The 18,775-nt window shown below is 31.8% G+C and overlaps 1 protein-coding gene across 1 annotated transcript; it reads left to right on the plus strand.

The window, feature by feature from the left end:
• Positions 1 to 9,918: 9,918 nt before the first annotated feature.
• On the plus strand, positions 9,919 to 13,182 carry LOC148176470 (acyl-CoA Delta-9 desaturase-like). Its single transcript, XM_088034435.1, has 5 exons — positions 9,919 to 9,983; positions 11,065 to 11,471; positions 12,085 to 12,290; positions 12,346 to 12,528; positions 12,633 to 13,182. The coding sequence occupies exons 2-5, from the start codon at positions 11,073 to 11,075 to the stop codon at positions 12,883 to 12,885; spliced, it is 1,041 nt and encodes a 346-aa protein (XP_087890561.1). The 5' UTR covers positions 9,919 to 9,983; positions 11,065 to 11,072; the 3' UTR covers positions 12,886 to 13,182.
• Positions 13,183 to 18,775: the final 5,593 nt, after the last annotated feature.

Genomic DNA, 18,775 nt, shown 5'->3' on the forward strand with positions numbered 1-18,775 from the left:
CCGTAACTTTTGTGCTTTGAACGTTAAAGCAATGAAATTTGAACGACTTATTACACTCGACTGTACAACAATTTTAGAAATTTTTATTTCAAGTCATCCAGTTATTTTCAGTTTTTCTGTTAGATCTCGTAGTTCTTGCAATTTTAATGTTGTTACAAGTAAATTTACAGGAGTTATTACTCTCATTGCTATTACTGGCTTCACCAAATTACAAATGATTTGAACGAAAACCAATAATAATAGTGTAAATTCTATATTTATTTCGTACCTGTTGCAATCCGAACATTGTAGCATTGAAATTTGGATGCCTTATTATTGTCAACACGTCTATTAATTTAACAAAAATCAAAATTTTAGAACAAAGACGGGCAATTTTATAACTTTTTATTTTAAATTTATTCAAAAATTTCTAGTAGTTTCTATCAGATTTCGAAATTCTTGCAATTTGAATGCCGTAACAATAAAATTTGCAGTAGTTACTACTATCATTACAATTAGAATTAAGAAACACAAATTGCAGAAATTTTGCGCACTTTGCAAAATGTGATGAAAGAGACGATATGTTTTTGATTTATGGTAAGTTCAAGAGGACTGTCGCAGCGGCGAAAGTGTTCAGATGCTGTTATTCAGACCGTAGGCAACATATGGACAACATTTGTAAACGGTTAGAGCAGAAACTCCGTCAAAACTGGCCAAACCATAAAGGAAATAGAAAACTGATGACCACAATTTTCCAAAAACGAAATTATGGTTATTGAAACTGTCGATAACAATAATCATATTATCTGATTTTTTTTAAAGGATGTCCAAGTTGTTAAAACAGGTCAAGTGACATATGAAATACGTATTATTGGTTGCATCTTTCTTTCGTCAGAGTCGTAAAATTACGTGAATCCTGTATGTATAGTGACGACCAACATAAAGAGCCACACCACTTGGATTTTCGTAAAATTCAATATTGGATTTAATGATTCGACAAATTGAAACCCTTGAATCTTTTAAACAAAACGAAAAAAAATTGTCATTTACATATCAAGACAGAAAAGTAATTCTTTATCAAACGAGAATGAGATTACGCGCCGACTAGCAAAGCGAGGAAGCGAATAACAGACGAGTTTGATAATAGTTATTTATTTAATCAGTGGGATAAAGGCATTATTAAAATACGAATGCGACAATTGCGCATATGAGGGCGTTACCTCGAGTTATCGTAAGAACATGAGTATTTTAATGGCCGTTAGCCCACGTATTAAATACAACTATTTATCTGCGACTGCTAAAAGCAAAAAAAATAATTAAAAACAGATCATTTTCATTTCGATCAAGTTTAGATCAAAGAAGCATGTTTTCCTGACGTCACAAAAACGAGAAAATTTGTAATCAACAATTTTGCAAAAGTGCAGTTTTTTGCAATTCTTCTTGTTTTATCAGAATGAGTGAGTGTGAATCTCTTTCATCAGACGTAGAAGAAGCCGCAACAAATGTAGTTTTATCACTTCTACCAGAAAAATCAAGAATTAAGTGTGAACAAACATATGTATGCTCGTTTACGCGAATTGTGCAATGGGAAGAAAATTCAGAACGAGACGAATGAGAAAGTACTTCTAGCTTATTTCGAGAATTTGTCCAAACGCTACAAGCCTTCAAGTCTTTGTGCGTTTTATTCAATGATACGAGCAACTATATCTATGAAGAAAAATGTGGACATAAGTAAATACATTTAGCTGGTGGCGTTTCTGAAAAGAAAATCCGAAGGATATAAGCCAAAAAAATCGAATATTTTGACTAAGCAAGATATAACAACATTTTTATAGGAAGCCAAAGATGAAACATGGCTATTAACAAAGGTAAATAATTTAGGTCATAGCTTTATAAAAATCTAAGAAAACAATTTTTAAGGTTGTGCTAATTTTGGGACTTGGAGGTGCATGTAGGAAAGAAGAACTAACTTACATGTAGGTATGTTTATAACGTAAAAGACGAAGGAAATGTTTTCTGCATTAAAATACCTAATAAGAAAACCAAGATTTCGCGTGAATTTGTTATAATTTCTGGAGATATTGAAGGAATCAATTTAGTAGAAATAGTTCGAAAATACATAGCACTGCGTCCATCAAGCTGCGATCATGAAAGGTTCTTTGTTGGATATAAGAATTGCAAATGCACAAAACACGCAGTATCAACACAAATGGTGCCATGCCGAAAAATGTTGCTTTTTTTTTAAACTACCAAATGTAAAAGATTACACCGGACACTGCTTTCGGAGATCATCAACTTCGTTGCTTGCAAAATCAGAAGCGGATATTTTAACAGTCAAGAGATATGAAGGCTGGAAAAATAACATGGAGGCTGAAGGATATATTGAAATGGCATTTGAAAATAAGAAACAAATTGCCATAAAAATTCTGAGAGTAAAGAATATACAGATGGATGCTTCAAGCAGTAAAGACATTAGCAATTTTGAGATCAACAAAACGTCGAACGAATTGTCCTCTTCTGGAATAAGTTTGTCAAAATGCAAACATGTTGTTGTTAATGTGTACATTAAGTAATGTAAATAGTTCTAAATAATTATTCTTTAATAAAAGTTTTTATGGTAATTTGTCTAAAAATTCCAAACGTTCTTATCCCACTGAGTGTGGTAATAAAGCTCTTATCCCACTAAAAATGAGTGAGACAGTTACCTTACGGTTGTAGATAGAAGCACTTTACGTGTTGCACACAACCGTCAACAGTTGTGATTTGGGAAAAAAATACATTTATTATTAAATACAATTACTATAAAGAAAACAAATGATATTTGCAATTTTGTTATTTTCTATTACTGTAATTATAATTACTATATTCATCCCCATGCCTTAACAACCCGTCGAAAAGAAGTAGTAAGTCTGACAATGCTGATACGTTTACTAATTATCAACATTCACGGTTTTACTAAATTTTTGTGTTTTAGGTAAAAAAATTTGGATATTTTTGAGGTGTATATAAGATCTTTATCCAAAATGCACTAATAAAGTAGTCTTTATTCACTCATTTTAGACAAATAAAGTTCTCTTTTACTTTCTAAACACTTTAAAGAAAAATTATGCGACATTTCCATAACAACAATGCAAGCATAACTTTCTGAACGCTAAAAATTGGTATTGCTGTCATAAATCAACCACTTTAGATGAGTAAGTACGGTATAGTAGGTGGAATGAAAACACTAACGCCAAAGTGTTTGTAGGGAGAATTAAAATTGAAATACGATTAGTATTACTATTATTTTTATTGTAGTTTCACTTAAGATCAAATAACCCAAAAATCGCTGTTGCAACTTTTATTTCTTAGTAGTACGTACACTGCAGTTTAACTGACGTTCTTGAATAGTTTTATGTATGTTGGGAACAGCCAATCTTGAAAACGATTAGTTTTCCTCCGGTGTGATCCATTTACAGATAACGTTTTCCAGTTTCTTCCTGTTCATTATCGGTTTTGATATTCATTCCTATTGGCGATTTTTTGGTAGAACTCTGATCTATCCATCTACAGTATGTCTCCGGATTGAGTTCACAAGAGGGAAAAAAAGTTTATTTTTTATTTTACAAAAAAATGACAAAGGAATAACATTTTTTGCTTATTTCAAAACATATAAATCTGCAATTAAAATTTCAAAATTATTAGTTTGTACTCTTAAAATTAATGTTTTCATTATTTTTATTTATTAAATTTTGTAATCGTATTCAAATAATAGCAGGCTGTGGATTCACAAAATCAAATAGTGCGTTAAACATTAAAGAAAATTTTTCCTAATAATGTGTAAATATTAAAAAATTGGAAAAAAATGCAATTGCATCCTTAACAATAATTGAGAAAATTCGAAACAGTCTTAAATAATTACGAGTTAGAATTGAACTATGTGCTAAAACAGGTAATGGGCCAATCAAATAGTAGAAATTGGTTTGAGTTAAGAAACAAATTTCATTCCTTTGACATTTTTTGCTAAATTAAAATAAAAAAGTTTTTCGTTATTTTTTGTTTTTTTCAATTTCCAGAACACAGCTTGATAATATTAAAGTTTTAATTAAAGATTTATTTATTTTAAATTAAGCAAAAAATATTATTCCTTTGTCATTTTTCTGTAAAATGAAAAATAACGTTTTTTTCCCTCTTGTGAACTCAATCCGGGGACATACTGTATGTATAAGTCCACATCTCAAAACTTTACATTGTCCTTTATTTTGAGCGTTCATCCTTCCATTTTGTGCCTATTCATCTGGACAAGAGAATCTCTTGTTTATTCCTAGATAATTGAATGTGTTAACTCGGTTTATGGAATCATTATTTTAGTATACCTTTCTTTCCAGGCATACTTCTTGAGGAACTTTTGTTAACGGAGAACTTGTTCATTCCTGATAAAAGCAGTTCAGTTTGTTTATTCTTTATAGCTAATGATGGTACCTAACCTGATGTACGTAATGTAGAAAATTGATGTCCTGTGGCTTCAATTTGTGTTAAATCAATTCTTAGGCTTGGATTTACAACTGATTTCAACGTTGTGGAGAATGATAGTGTGACAACACCACACATTTGTCTGCACAGTTTGTATGTTTGTAACAACCATAACAACTCAATGCTCCTAGCAACCAGTTCGGCCAATCAGAATCATTCACGTGGCATTTGCAGCGACCGCAGCGCTGTCTCACAATTGTGGGGGAAAGTTTTAGCAAAGTTTCAAACCTTCCAAAATTAATTGAGAACTTTCTCATCTAAAGTGTTTGATTAATGACTGCTGTCACTTCTATCAATTCTTTTAATGCCTTAATTGCAACCAACAGAGGCTTTGGATAAAATCTAGTAATATATTCGAGTGTAAAGACAAATTATGCACTCCAAAAATCTTATCCTCTCGATCTACGATCTCGAGAATAACTGATTTTTGTCGTGAACAATTTACGTCTTTACACTCTTATATAATAAATATCTATTTTTGCTTTTTTACTTTCGAAAAACACTTAAATTTGTAGGATTTCTGCTTTGTATATAAGATGCCAAATGTCCTGGTCCAGAAGTAATATTTTACATCCTACTGAACAACGTCCAGATGGGTCAAGAGTCGTGGAACGCAAGGACGCCCAAATCCTGCGTCAGGGTCACACTAAAGAAACGAACAAAAACAAGAATAATTAATCAAATAATTAAGGTAAAGAAGTAATTTTATAAAAAAAATTAAAGTCTCTATGGGTTGACACATGATCATGAAATAAGTATAAATAAATAAATATCCAGTATTTAACACGGCGTGTAACAAATAGGTGCGAGAATCAACTCATACCCATGGTTGGAAAAATTTGCTACGGATTTCAACGTATTTTTTGTTAAAAGGATTATTTTTAAGGTTTGACACGATCTCATTTTTTCTCCAATTTTTATAAATAAAAATTTTTAAATTTATTTTCTAATAAATATTTTCGTGGCAAACAGCAAAATAGGAGAAAATATTTTTTCCGACGATCTAACATTAAAGTTACTTTATTTGTAAGATTTCTTTTGAAAATGAATGCTTTAATGTATCACTTTACCAAGCAGATATGTCATTTGTATTTTACCACATGCAAGTGTCAATTCATTTCGATGATGACTCTAATCCCAACGCTGTACATCGAAATATGTATATCGAAATCGATGATACGTAATAAATTTTTATTAAATTTCCATCGATTTTCTTTTCGATATTAAATATACACTCCAATATCGACATAGCCATCTTGATTCGTCTTTATTATTTAACCTAACTTAACAATCGGCCTTGTGTTTTTCGTTCCGACAACAACAAATTGTGTTTTCTTTGTGTTCTCTCGTTTTTAGTGTTTATTTTATAATAATGGATGTCGACACGGACAGTGACAATGAAATCTCAACAACCAGACGTTGCAGAAAGTGCGAACATCGCAACAACAAATCTGTTGCCGAAAAAATCCAAATCGAAGTATGGAAAAACGTATGAAGAATTCATGTTATGGTGCAAAAACAAGGAAGTTAAACATTGTTCAGAAAACATTGTATTAGCATATTTCTCTGATATCTCAAGTAAAGGTCTGCTGGCCTCATTGCTTAAATATTCAATGTTGAAGTCAATATTAAATATAAAACAAAACATTGATATATGCAAATATTATAAAATAATTTCCTTTATAAAACGTCAAATGGAAGGATATGTTCCATAAAAAATAAAAAATTTTGATAAAGCATGAAATAGAAAAGTTCATTTCTGAAGCTCCAGATTCAGAATTTTTGTTGAGTAAGGTATGTTCTTTTTTCATCATAACAAACAGATATAAATATACACATTTTTCAGGTGGCGTTAATAATTAGAGTAGCGGGATCGTGCGGTAAAGACGAATCCTTACATTTGACAGTAGACAGTATTCAAGACCTTAAAACCAAATTACTCATAATAGTACAGAATACTAAAGCTAAAACAAACCGTTTATTCACTATTGTGGATAATGAGAACTTGCCAAGTTACCTACAGTTATACAGGAACTATTCTAACCTGCGTCCTAAACACTTTCCTCATAATAGGTTCTTTATATATTATTGCAAAAATAAATGTTCAATCCAGCCAACCAAATTTATATACAGGTCATTGTTTTCGCCGATTTTCTGCTTCCATATTGTCCAATGCAGGGACCGATTTTGCAACGATCAAGTGACATGGTGGGTGGAAATCGACTTCAGTAGCAGAAGGCTATATAGAAGCATCTATTAAAAATAAGACTAATGTTGCAAGAACAATATTGGATGAAGGTGGCAGTAATATGAACACCAGTTTTAATACATCAGGGCCACAATTGTCAATGGAAAACATGGGTAGCAAAGAGGATGCCACAAAATCTTAAATGTTCTAAATATTTCTTCTTCTAACTTACAAAATGTTGATAACATTGATAGCAGCCATATGTGTACCTTGAATAATTGTACCATTAATATTATAATTGTAAACATTGTGAAATCTAAGGACAAATAAAAGTTATTATAGAATTTCATCTAATTGAATCTAAATGAACATATGAATGTTGATTGTTGCGACGATCGTAGGAAAAATGTTGTAATTAACTCGTTTGTTAATGGGCGATTAATAATCTCAACTATTAAAGACACTCACTCGCTGTCGCTCGGTCATGTTTCGATTATTAATCGCCTTCCTTAACAAACTAGTTTATTAAATAACTATTTCCTACCACCCCATATGAAAGTGGCATTTTCCACACGGATAAATGACACCGAAAATTGATAATTTGATCCATTTAAGAAAGTAAAAGTCACTAATGTGATATGAATAAATCCGCACAGACCTGTCAAAATTGACAGTTACTTTGAAATACAAATGTAACACTTGAATTTTTGTCTAAAATATAGACGATTCGCTGTAAAACAACATGTATAATCGTAAAAATGAAATGGTTAGGTCGTTTCTGACAAGTCTTAATTAATTTTGTGACAAATCTTAAACGTCAATTTGAAAAAAAAATTCTCAAATTCTTATTCGTGTCAAACCGCCTTTAGCCTTAATTCAGATGGATGACTAATCAGAACGAATTTTTCTCCAGTGTAATTTTTCCAATGTGTCTCTGAAAAATTAGAAATGATTGTCAAAGAATTGTCAGATCAAATTTTCCACGGATTTGACGGCTCTCTTCGCAAATGCCGCAACATTGCTTCGGGTCGTTAACTCCTATTTAGAGAAGAGTGTAATTTTATTCAAAAAAATTTTGTTAAACAATACATTTTTAGTTATTATACATACAGGCCTGTTTTTGAAATACATTACCAAAAAATAAACACGGTGTTTGCGAGCCTTAAGGAATCGAATTGACTATTTTTTATTCCACTTACTTGGAACACCACTGATAAAAATTTCCACCTTAAAGAATAAACCTTGGATTGTTGCTAAGCAATCAAGATGATATTTTTTAATCCAGTGGCGAACTAAAAATTTTGACCAAATATTCGATTAATTTTATCTCGAAAACGAAAAGACTTATACCTACCATTTTGCCAATTGATTCTACTTATCATCACCAGTTACTGTGTTTAGTTTGGTAAAGTATTTTAAAAACACCTGTATCTCAGCAGTACAATTTCTATAATAATAACTGTCTTGTAAAACAACGCCAAACTATACTAAGCGCGTGTGCAAATTCTCAATTTTGTTTTATAACTTGTATTGTAAACGTACCCAAGTATTTGAGGGTTTTAAAGATTAAAGAGGATTTGAGGTAAGCTTGTTGTAGATAATTTAAATAAGTCAAGAGAGTTTTCGAAACTGTAGTAATTAACCTTCGATGTTTCACTTCTTCAATTATTGTCTACTTAATGACTAGACGAGTTACGAAAGAATCACATCAAAGTCAAATCAGATCGATGATCGATCAATTGCTTCTTCGTTACGGTGCGAATTAATTGTGATCGACTCAAGTGCAAAATCTTGTAAGTCATTTTGTAATAATTTTTCGTAGTTTTTGCTAAAATGCAAATTTATCTAAAAATTAAGAAGCTTTGGAATTTAGAATTTTTTTCACTTTTTGCGTGGAACTTGTGACTATTCAAACAAACATATAATAATAATATATGTAATATACAGGGTGTTTTATAATCTTACCGTTTTGTTATTACATCATTAAAAAACTACAATTTTGCGGGCATTCAAATTAAAATTTTTACAAAATCATCGTTAGTTAACAAAACGTATTTTTTTCTAAAATCACTCCATCTTCTTTTTCATGTAACTTCTAAATGACAAGAGTTAATAACTTCTTCTTTGACCACGTTAAAAAGCAGAGATCTCAGTCTTTATTATGACATTTTACATTGAAAAATCAAAGAACCAATTCAGGAGTATTAAAAAATTTTTGAAAACCATTTCATTTTAGAAATATTTGTCAGTTTTTCTCAAATATCTTGGTAGAAAAACTAACTCTTTCCGCGAGTTTTCCAGTTCGTTGGGAAGCTTTAATTACCTTTTCATCAATGTTTTATAAAGTTCTGTGTTTATTAAAGTTGTTAAACAAAACAGAAAAAAATAAAAGTGAACGTGGTGTAATCAAAAAATAATTATTATACAAAAATCTCCGAGTCCTGACCTGATGGAGCAAAACGGGCCTTTTATTTAGGCTCAGGAAACAATACTACTTTAGAATTGACTTTCCACTGCTTCATTATAAATGTTGTTCAAAATTGGTTGACTAGTAATGTTATTAAATCGAATCAAAAAGTGAAATTTCAAATTTCCCGCTCAAAATTTTGAAGTTGATGTTACTGAAAACTAGGTAGCTGTCACAATTGTTCTTTTATCTAATCTAACTTTTTAAAGTTACCTGTGCGAGATTATGTCATAATTTCCGTTTTTCAGTTACAGTTCAAAATTTCGAGCGGGAAATTTGAAATTTTACATTTTTAATTTGATTTTTTGACTAATACTAACATTTAATTCTGAAAATAGCTTAAAATTTTGAGAACACAATCTGCCATTAGCCGAATTTAATTTGGAGAGTCAGAAGAGTAAGAAACACATATAATTCAAATTCTCATGTTAACTTTATGTTCATCAATCGGCGGCTGCTCTCCATTCCAACAGGCGCGTAATATAAGAAGTGATTTGATTTTTTTTTGCTTTTTAATCCGAACAATGCAAGCTCACTCGTCCGAACAAATTTAATTTTTTAAATGAACAATATTTTTGAATTTCGCACACTCAATTTCACCAATATCATAGTATTTTACATAGGAAATAGAAAGAAATTAATTATGTATTACGGTTCCGAATGCTTTAACATCCATTGTACGGGTTTTTGTAGTCATCTCAGATTGACCCTAAAGTAATTATCTAATTATTCAAGGTTGGACTCTTGATACATCAAGTTTATTATTTTTCAGGTAGCAAGGTTGGCGTCATTGTCTTCCCAAAATCGAGGTGACATCTCATTAAGTTGTCCGTAAAGGTGCGTTCACACGCACAAGCCCCTAACCGGTTTTTTAAGAAATTTAAATGATTTGTATTTTTTCATTATATTTTTTTTACATTTAAACAAGAATTGTTTAACTCCACTTTACTTTTATGTAAATTATTTTAAAGTACATATTTGATTGTTCCACCTTCATAATAATTTTAATAGTGGCACCACTTTCTGTTAAAAGATTCAAAAATTGCAAATAACGTTGTGAAAAAACGGTCATATTCAGTATGTCCCCGAATTGAGTTTACAAGAGGAAAAAAAAGTTTATTTTCTATTTTACAAAAAAATGACAAAGAAATAACACTTTTTGCTTATTTCAAAACCGATAAATCTGCAATAAGATTTCAAAATTATTAGTTTGTAATCTTAAAATTATTTTAAAGTTTATTTTCTATTTTACAAAAAAATGACAAAGAAATAACACTTTTTGCTTATTTCAAAACCGATAAATCTGCAATTAGATTTCAAAATTATTAGTTTGTAATCTTAAAATTATTTTTTTATTATTTTTATTTATTAAATTTTGTAATCGTATTTAAATAATAGCAGGCTGTGGATTTACAATATCAAATACTGTGTTGAAGATTAAAGGAAAATTTACCCAATAATGTGTAAGTATTAAAAAAAATGGAAAAGAAATGCAATTGCATCCTAAACAATAATTGAGAAAATTCGAAAGCCTTGAACTATGTGCTAAAACAGTTGATGGTTCAATCAAATAGTGGAAATTGGTTTGAGTTAAGGAACAAATTTCATTTCTTTGACATTTTTTGCAAAATGAAAGATAAAAAAGTTTTCGTTATTTTTTGTTTTTTCCGATTTTAAAAGCGCAGCTTGATAATATTAAAGTTTTAATTAAAGATTTATTTATTTAAAATTAAGCAAAAACTATTATTTCTTTGTCATTTTTTTGTAAAATGAAAAATAACGTTTTTTTTCCTCTTGTGAACTCAATCCGGGGGCATACTGTATGTCAGATCAACATTTTTAATTCAGTTTTAGGTGCTTTAACGTCCAAATCTTCCAATTTTAGGAATATAATTCGAATTTGAATATTCATTTTCAGTTCCCACCATGCCCCCAAATAGCTTCAGACCGGAGATACCAACCGAACTAGTTCCACAAAACCAAAAAACTTCAGAAATTGATACCAGCTATAGAACACTTTGGGGATATTTTAAAACACCACTAATATGGTTCAACATTATTGCAATCTTTTTAATACATTTTGTAACTTTATATGTTGCGATTGTATTTCCATATCTCCAAAAATGGAAAACATTTTGTTGGGGTATATACATTCATAAAAAAAATGTTTTTGTTTTATTTTTAGTTCTTTTAGGATTTTCATTTTTATATGTATCTGGTTTGGGTCTCACTGCCGGAGCCCATAGACTTTGGACGCACAGGTCGTTCAAGGCAAGATTGCCGCTGAGGATAGCTTTATCGATATTCTTTGCAATGGCAGGACAAGTATGTTTAGATAAATTATTGTATTACATTCGAGTCCAATAGCATTGTTACAAGGTGTTTATAAATGTTTCTAACATCAAGCGTGGCTTTGGAATTCCTGTCGTACACTATTTTATCGCTTTGTTTTCATAATGAATATAACTATCTTGAAAATTATTTATAATGTTACTTACCTCAATGACGTTTTAGTTACGGTTGTGTGCCCTAGTTTTCGATTTTCAGGTTTTAAATTACAACAGGAACAGTTTATTTCTCAAAACTTACTTTGCTTCATGTTTGAGGTTAACTGCAAATGTCAGTTGACAAATCGAAACTCACATTTGTAATGAGCGGCAAATTTCTTTGACATTTCATAGCCACCCTTGATGCTAGAAACATTTATAAACACCTTGTACTTCCATAATCGTACACTGATTTTAAAATTAAATCGAGCAGGCCATGACTTTCAATGACATTTTGGTATCACTGACTGTCAATCGACGAGTGACGTTTAGACCCATTTGAGTGAAAAGAGTGAAATGTCATTGCAATGTAATGTTTTTATAGTCATGGCCCGCTTAATTACCTTTTTTTTAAATGATGTACGGAGGCTATGAAAGTGCTGTTTTTCTAGTACAACTTGTATTATTGGGTCCGAGACCACAGAGTGCATCACAAATTCAGTGACACCGACGCGGACCCCCACAATATAAATCGAGGATTTTTTTTCGCCCACACGGGTTGGTACATGATGAAAAGACACCCGGAAGTAATCAGAAAGGGCCGCTTGATTGACTGTAGCGATGTTCTTGAAGATCCAGTTGTAGTATTTTTTCTTAAGTAGGCTTTGCATGCTTCTTACGTCAAATTCCAAGACCTCCTTAAATTGTTTTAGGTTTCATCAACCCCTAGTGGTGGTATTGAGCTTTATTTTGCCAACAATGGTGCCATATTTTTTCTGGAACGAAACACTTTATTGGTGCGTTTTGAGTACCATTGCAAGATACGTTGCTACTCTGAATTGTACTTGGTCGGTGAATAGCTTGGCGCACATGTGTGGGAACAAACCGTACAATAAGTAAGTACCAGTTTTAAAAGAATCAGTTGGTAGCACTGCCTATGGTTGAACATATCAGTGTTGCCAGCTACACAACGAGAACGGTACTTTTTAACCACTTTTAGGCAGGTGAAATCTACTGAAAATTCACTAGTTGCCTTTATTGCGATGGGCGAAGGTTGGCACAATTACCATCACACTTTTCCTTGGGACTATAGATCGGTGGAATTCGGGAATTACAGACTAAATGGTGCCACTTTATTCATAGATTTGTGTGCGAAAATGGGATTGGCCTACGATTTGAAGAGTCCTTCGAAGGAATTAGTACAAAAGACGATTTCTTCATATGGCGATGGTTCTCATAAAATTCTACAGTAAAGTAATTTTGTAGTGTTCACATTTTAGTAATTAATTATTTTCATATTTTTACCCTAAAACGCATCGTACGTAAGGGCAAGTTTTAAATGCGCTTGTCCAAGTAATAGAGTACTTTCAAAACTTTGCTTCGTGTGTGATGTCACCACTGTTAGTTCTTATTTGATATCACTAGATTTCTTACCAAATTTAAAGCTAGATTTACACTAAACCATTTTTTAAAAAGGATGGACAGACATTAAAAAAGTGCTATGAGAACTCGGTGCGACTGCTGTAGGTAGACAATTTTTATACTACTTTTACTCTAATAATGACTATGTTTAAATTTAAAAAATATTTTTGTAATGTTATTGTGGGAATTGGTATTAGGGTAGTTTTGTCATCTCAAAAATTTAAAAAATAAAAAGAAATTAAATTATTTGTGTTTTTTTTGCCTTGTTAGTATACCAATATATTTTGTGCGCCTCCGTCATTTTTCATGAGATTTGTGATACTCATTTGCGGCAAGAAAATCACCTTTTGAATGTCTAGGCATTCAAAAGTGACACTTCGAATCGTTGGTTTTATTTTGCAAGTTGGCAGCGCTGGGTAAATGTCAATTGTGTCAATTTGTGTGCCGATTTGGAGGCCAATGACCTTCGAAAATAATAAAGATAAATTAATTAAGTAAAGATACCACAAAAATTTGCTGAAACACATTTGAATTTAAATTAATCTGCACTCGTTTGATTTGAATGTAGTGCTACCAACCTATTTCCCAGCTGATGAATTCCCCTAAATGAGAAAATGACGTTTCAAATTCAAACCAAAGTCAAAATAAATAACTATTAATAATTGTCGGCGAACAAAATATCGTGTTTGACACGGCTAGGAAATGTTTTGTCTAAGGTCGTTTGTTAATGATATCTATTAATAAACGATTTTTGTATTATTAGATGCAAATTCTAATTTGATATATGTAAATACAATTGCATTGATACTTTGAACTGTAAGTTTACTAGTTGCATAACATTGCACTAAACCCAATTTCTATAATCGAACTCTTCAATTTTAAAATTTTAAAATCTGATTCCAGAACACAAAAGAACAAATTTTCTATTTAAAATAATAATTTCTGTACCAAGGCCAGAAAGAAGACGAGGGCAAAATGACACTTTTTGGCTGTGATACACACAAGATTTTCTAGTCGACATCATTAAATTTACAAGTTAAATAATTTTCATTTATGATTTATTGATCTAATCATTTATAACAACTGAATAACTGTAAATATTTATGAATCCTCCAAAAAAGTTTATATTTTCTCAAATTACATTTGCAATTTCGGATTCACAATTTGTATGAATTAGGTTTGATGTGCTTTTTGATGTTGTAATGATTTGCAACCCAATTCCGCCAAAATTCAAATGAACCGCCAAACTCGAAAACCGCGAACTTTAAAATAAATAAAATGGCCGAAGATCGTGATCGTCTGAAACGGCTAGGACCTACGTTGTGTTGTGAAGGCGGATGTTCGTTGGATACAAAGCAGTGCATCGTCTTTTGAGAAGAGCGTACCAACACAAAGAAATAAAAATACACCAGACCAAATGTGGTTTAACTTGTTTTATTCAGACTTTAAGAGTTTGAATGGTCTTGATTTAAATTTTACAGCTAATTGTTTAAGAATTACAAGCACTTGAACAGACAAATCAATAATGAAATTATATGCAGTTTAGAGAAAATAGATAAAATTGAAAGTAAATGAAGAAGATAATTTGAGGGAAATACAAATAAACGAATCAAAAGTTAAATCAGTAAAATTCAAGAATCATATAGACATACTGTGCAAATCTTACGATAAATTGGAGAAAATATAAAACACATATAATAAAAATGTAGATAATATAGAGAATTGAGAGAGAATTTGAGAAGAATCTGAAAAAAAAATTCAAAGGGAAAATAAATAAATCTGACAATTCCAGATACAATCTAAAGAGAATTCAAAAAGAATCAAGAAAATTGGGAAAAAACACAAGGAGAAACTAAAAAATCAAAATAGGTTTAAAACAACCAAAAATGAACCTAAAATAAAATTTAAACTTTGCTTTTTAAAACTTCTCGTACGCCCGATGCTCTGAATTTCGTTGGTACTATCGTGCACGCACGGAAGTTTCTACTTTTTAAAGCTTTTATTGCCCATTTGATTTCTTGTTTTTCTTTTTTTATGTGAAACTAGACAAATACCTAAAATACAATTTTCAGGGACTATTCGTTGTTGGGTACAGACAAATCCCAAAACTTTTTAGGTACGTATTAGATATAACACTAGTCAAAGCCACCAAAATTACAGAATTATTTCTCGAAAATAATACGCCTCGGACTGTAGTTACCTGTTACCATACTATTCACCAAATTCTTTAAAATAAATACACAAAAATTGACTTTTTCTTTGCATTAAATGCGGAATTCACAAAAAATACCGAAAACGCGAAGAAAATTGTGTTAGATTTAGCTACGAACCTAATAATATTTTTTATTATACATGCATCATAATCCTAAATTAAAACACGCAAAAGCGTGCAAAAGGGGTCTTGTAATGATCTGTAACCCAATTCCGCCAAAATTCAAATGAACCGCCAAACTCAAAAACCGCGAACTTTAAAATAAATGAAATGGCCGAAAATCGTGATCGTCTGAAACGGCTAGGACCTACGTTGTGTTGTGAAGGCGGATGTTCGTTAGATACAAAGCAGTGCATCGTCTTTTGGGAAGAGCGTACCAACACAAAGAAATAAAAATACATCAGACCAAATGTGGTTAACTTGTTTTATTCAGACTTTAAAAGTTTGAATGGTTTTGATTTAAATTTTACAGCTAATTGTTCAAGAATTACAAGTATTTGAACAGACGAACTGATCATGTTACAAAATTCTTAATAATCTTTGATGTCAAAGGAAGTCACTTTACAAAGAAACGTTTCGGTACAAAAATGCAATAAACAAATTAACGGAAAGTGAATTACATCAAAAGAACTACAAAAATCTCCCATTCGCTCTGTTGTGAGTGTGATCAAACTACAAAAATTATTTAAACAAAATAACAATGAATGACCACAAACAATTTACCAAGTAGACATGTACACACAATTTATCAATAAACATCAATAATAAAAGTTAATTATTTTCAAAGTCGACACACAGAAACAGGACGAGATTATGATTTCGGAAGACCCGAAGACATCTTTCCTATTCCGCAAGCATAGTACAGGCGGTGTCTTATCGAGAGTACTAACAAATTATGGCCAGATTAAGAGTAACCAACATCTCACCCGCGGAAGACCCGCTAGTTAGGTGAACCCTGACTACCCCGCGAGTCCCACGTAACAAGCTTCCAGCACTGGAGGGTTTTCGAAAGTCAAAATCAAAGTTTAATTTTGAATTGATCACACTCTGAAAAATCTACTAATATTAACGCGATAGGCTGTTTGTTATGTTGAGTCTTTTGTGACGAAGAAAATCTAGAAAGGAGAATTGGGTTCGGACAAGTACAGAGCACCTAAGAAAACAAGGGACATACATAAAATACATAAACATATAAATTTTCAGTTTCAGTTTCAATAAAATACAATGGAAGAGAAAGTCGTGGACTTTAGGAAAAATGTACTCGTTTTTGCTCACGAATGACACAGAGCGATTCAAAAAGACATTCCCAGTTAATTTGATGTATTTCACAATACGCACTCGATAACACAACACCTTGGTAGTTCCGAAGTCGTACCAAGAATGAATGCCTCCGGCGTCGCCCGCCTCCTCCGCTGTGGCGGCGGTGAACTCCCAAGTCCACCAACTTCTTAACACAAAAAGTCCTGCTGTCGTTGTGGCGCGAAAAGTTTGAAATTTGAATTTGAAGTGGGACACTACAATGTTGCAGCAGCACTGCTAGACATGCTCATTTTCAATAATTCAACACGTCTTTGTTGCACTTTACAGCAGTTTGTTAATTTGATTTTACGCAAATTATATAATTTATCTAATTATAAAGTTGGGTATCTTGATGTAATTTAAAAAAATAACGATAGATGGCGTAACCCTCGTACAGACAAAAATAAAAGTTGCCAGAAAACGTTTTTTTTTTCTTCCGCATTTAAGAACTTAGGGGTCAATTTCAAGTTATTTAGCAACGTCGCTAAAGGTGTTTGCGACGTAGCAACGTCAATCACATCACAGCTACCTTAGCAACGTCGCTAAATACGTCAATTTCAAGTCGTTTGGGATGTCGCTATTTAGCGACTTTGCTAAGGTAGCCGTGAAGTGATTGACGTTGCTACGTCGCAAACACCTTTAGCGACGTCGCTAAATAACTTGAAATTGACTCATAAAAATGTAATTTTCAGTTAAGGTCGCCTAAGAAAAATTTTTTTAATAATTTCTTTTAAAATTTTGTAGAATTTATAGCAAATAATTTTTTAAAAAGAAGTTGACGTCAAGAAAGTGCTATAATAAATTAGCGAGAGTGTTATACATAGGGGAACGCCGGGTAATGGGAGAGATTGTAATACAAGGAAAAGTAGGCACTTTTGCGCGATCGTAAGCACTCAACCGCTTCCGTCAACCATCGTCAAACTTCGCCCGAAAAACACGAGTCGTTAGCGCCATCCGTTAAGTCACGAAGAAGGGTTGTGTGTTTTTCGCTCCATGCTTATAAAAAACTGCCGATTGCCAGCGCCAAGGTAAGCATGAAGTTATATTCTATATTTAGTTTTTATTTGTGTTACAAATAGTTCATCGCATTAATAACTAAGATCTCATTTAAAGTATGTTTAGTAGAATTTTCGAGGCAGAATAAATATTATGTGTTGTGTATAACATAATAATATGTGTTGGGTAATGGGAGCGATTGACTTTTTTTGTAAAATCGTTATTGGACCTCAACTTATGACTGAAATTTATTATATTTGTGATTAAAATATACTTAAATAATGAATGTAAGAGTTTCTAATTAAAAATTATAAGAATGTTAACAAATGTTGTTTTTATCAACATTTTCCCTTAGTAGGTTCCCATTACCCTGGTTTCCCCTAATTTTTATACAGCTTGTACTATAATAATTACTGTTTGAATTAAAAGTACAATATTTTACTAATGTTATCGAAGGTGTGTTGGTATTATAAAGATTCGGTTTTAGCACCTTTGAAAGTTCGGAAAATAAAAAAAAAACGTCCAACTGTCTTTTTTTTATTTATTGCCTTGTTATTATACAGGATGCACCTGAATAAAGTGCAAAGATTTTAACCCCAGTATCAGACAACACAGTTTGACATAATGACCAAATTTCGCGTTCCAAAACGTCATCGTTTCCGAGAAAAAAATGTTTAAAATTTTCTGCAGAAATCTTGGTGAGTGAGACACTGATTAGTGCGGTAGGTCGAGGATCCAATGTCAATGTCGCGGAATGGGTTGAGTGTTGGGAAGAAAAACGCTAATAAAGTGAAAAAAATGTCTTTTTTCGAGTTCTCGTCAGTTTATCAATATGGTACAGAAATGTGGGTTTTACAGTGCCAAAGTGTTCAAATGTGTATCATTTTGAGTTAGATTTTTTTTATTCTTTGCAAATTGTTTCTTCAAAAGAGTTATGATAGCCCTATAGTTATAAAAAGTGTTTTGTTTACTGGTGAAACGGAATTTATACGCGTGATAACATTGTGGATTGTCCAATGGAGGGTATAACTTCAGGTAACTTTTTATTAATTTGTTTCTAATTAAAATTTCAGTTTAGTTCACAATGCGAGTCGGGAAAAGTCACCTTACCACCAATCAATATAAAAATTAGCCCTTTTGAGGGCCCAATTTATTTCAAACAAATTAATTTTTCGCAACGGGCAACGTTAAAAATGTTGTTTTTAAAACCAATA

Source organism: Gnatocerus cornutus, chromosome 4 (assembly GCF_029298725.1).
Source record: "Gnatocerus cornutus isolate USDA-ARS CGAHR chromosome 4, icGnaCorn1.1, whole genome shotgun sequence".
NCBI lineage: Eukaryota > Metazoa > Arthropoda > Insecta > Coleoptera > Tenebrionidae > Gnatocerus > Gnatocerus cornutus.

Coding starts and splice junctions, on each gene's coding strand:
- LOC148176470 (XM_088034435.1), top strand. CDS start 11,073: ATGCCCCCAAATAGCTTCAGACCGGAGATACCAACCGAACTAGTTCCA. Junction 11,472..12,084: donor TCTTTGCAATGGCAGGACAA/GTATGTTTAGAT, acceptor CTGTTTTTCTAG/TACAACTTGTATTATTGGGT. Junction 12,291..12,345: donor GTTGTAGTATTTTTTCTTAA/GTAGGCTTTGCA, acceptor AAATTGTTTTAG/GTTTCATCAACCCCTAGTGG.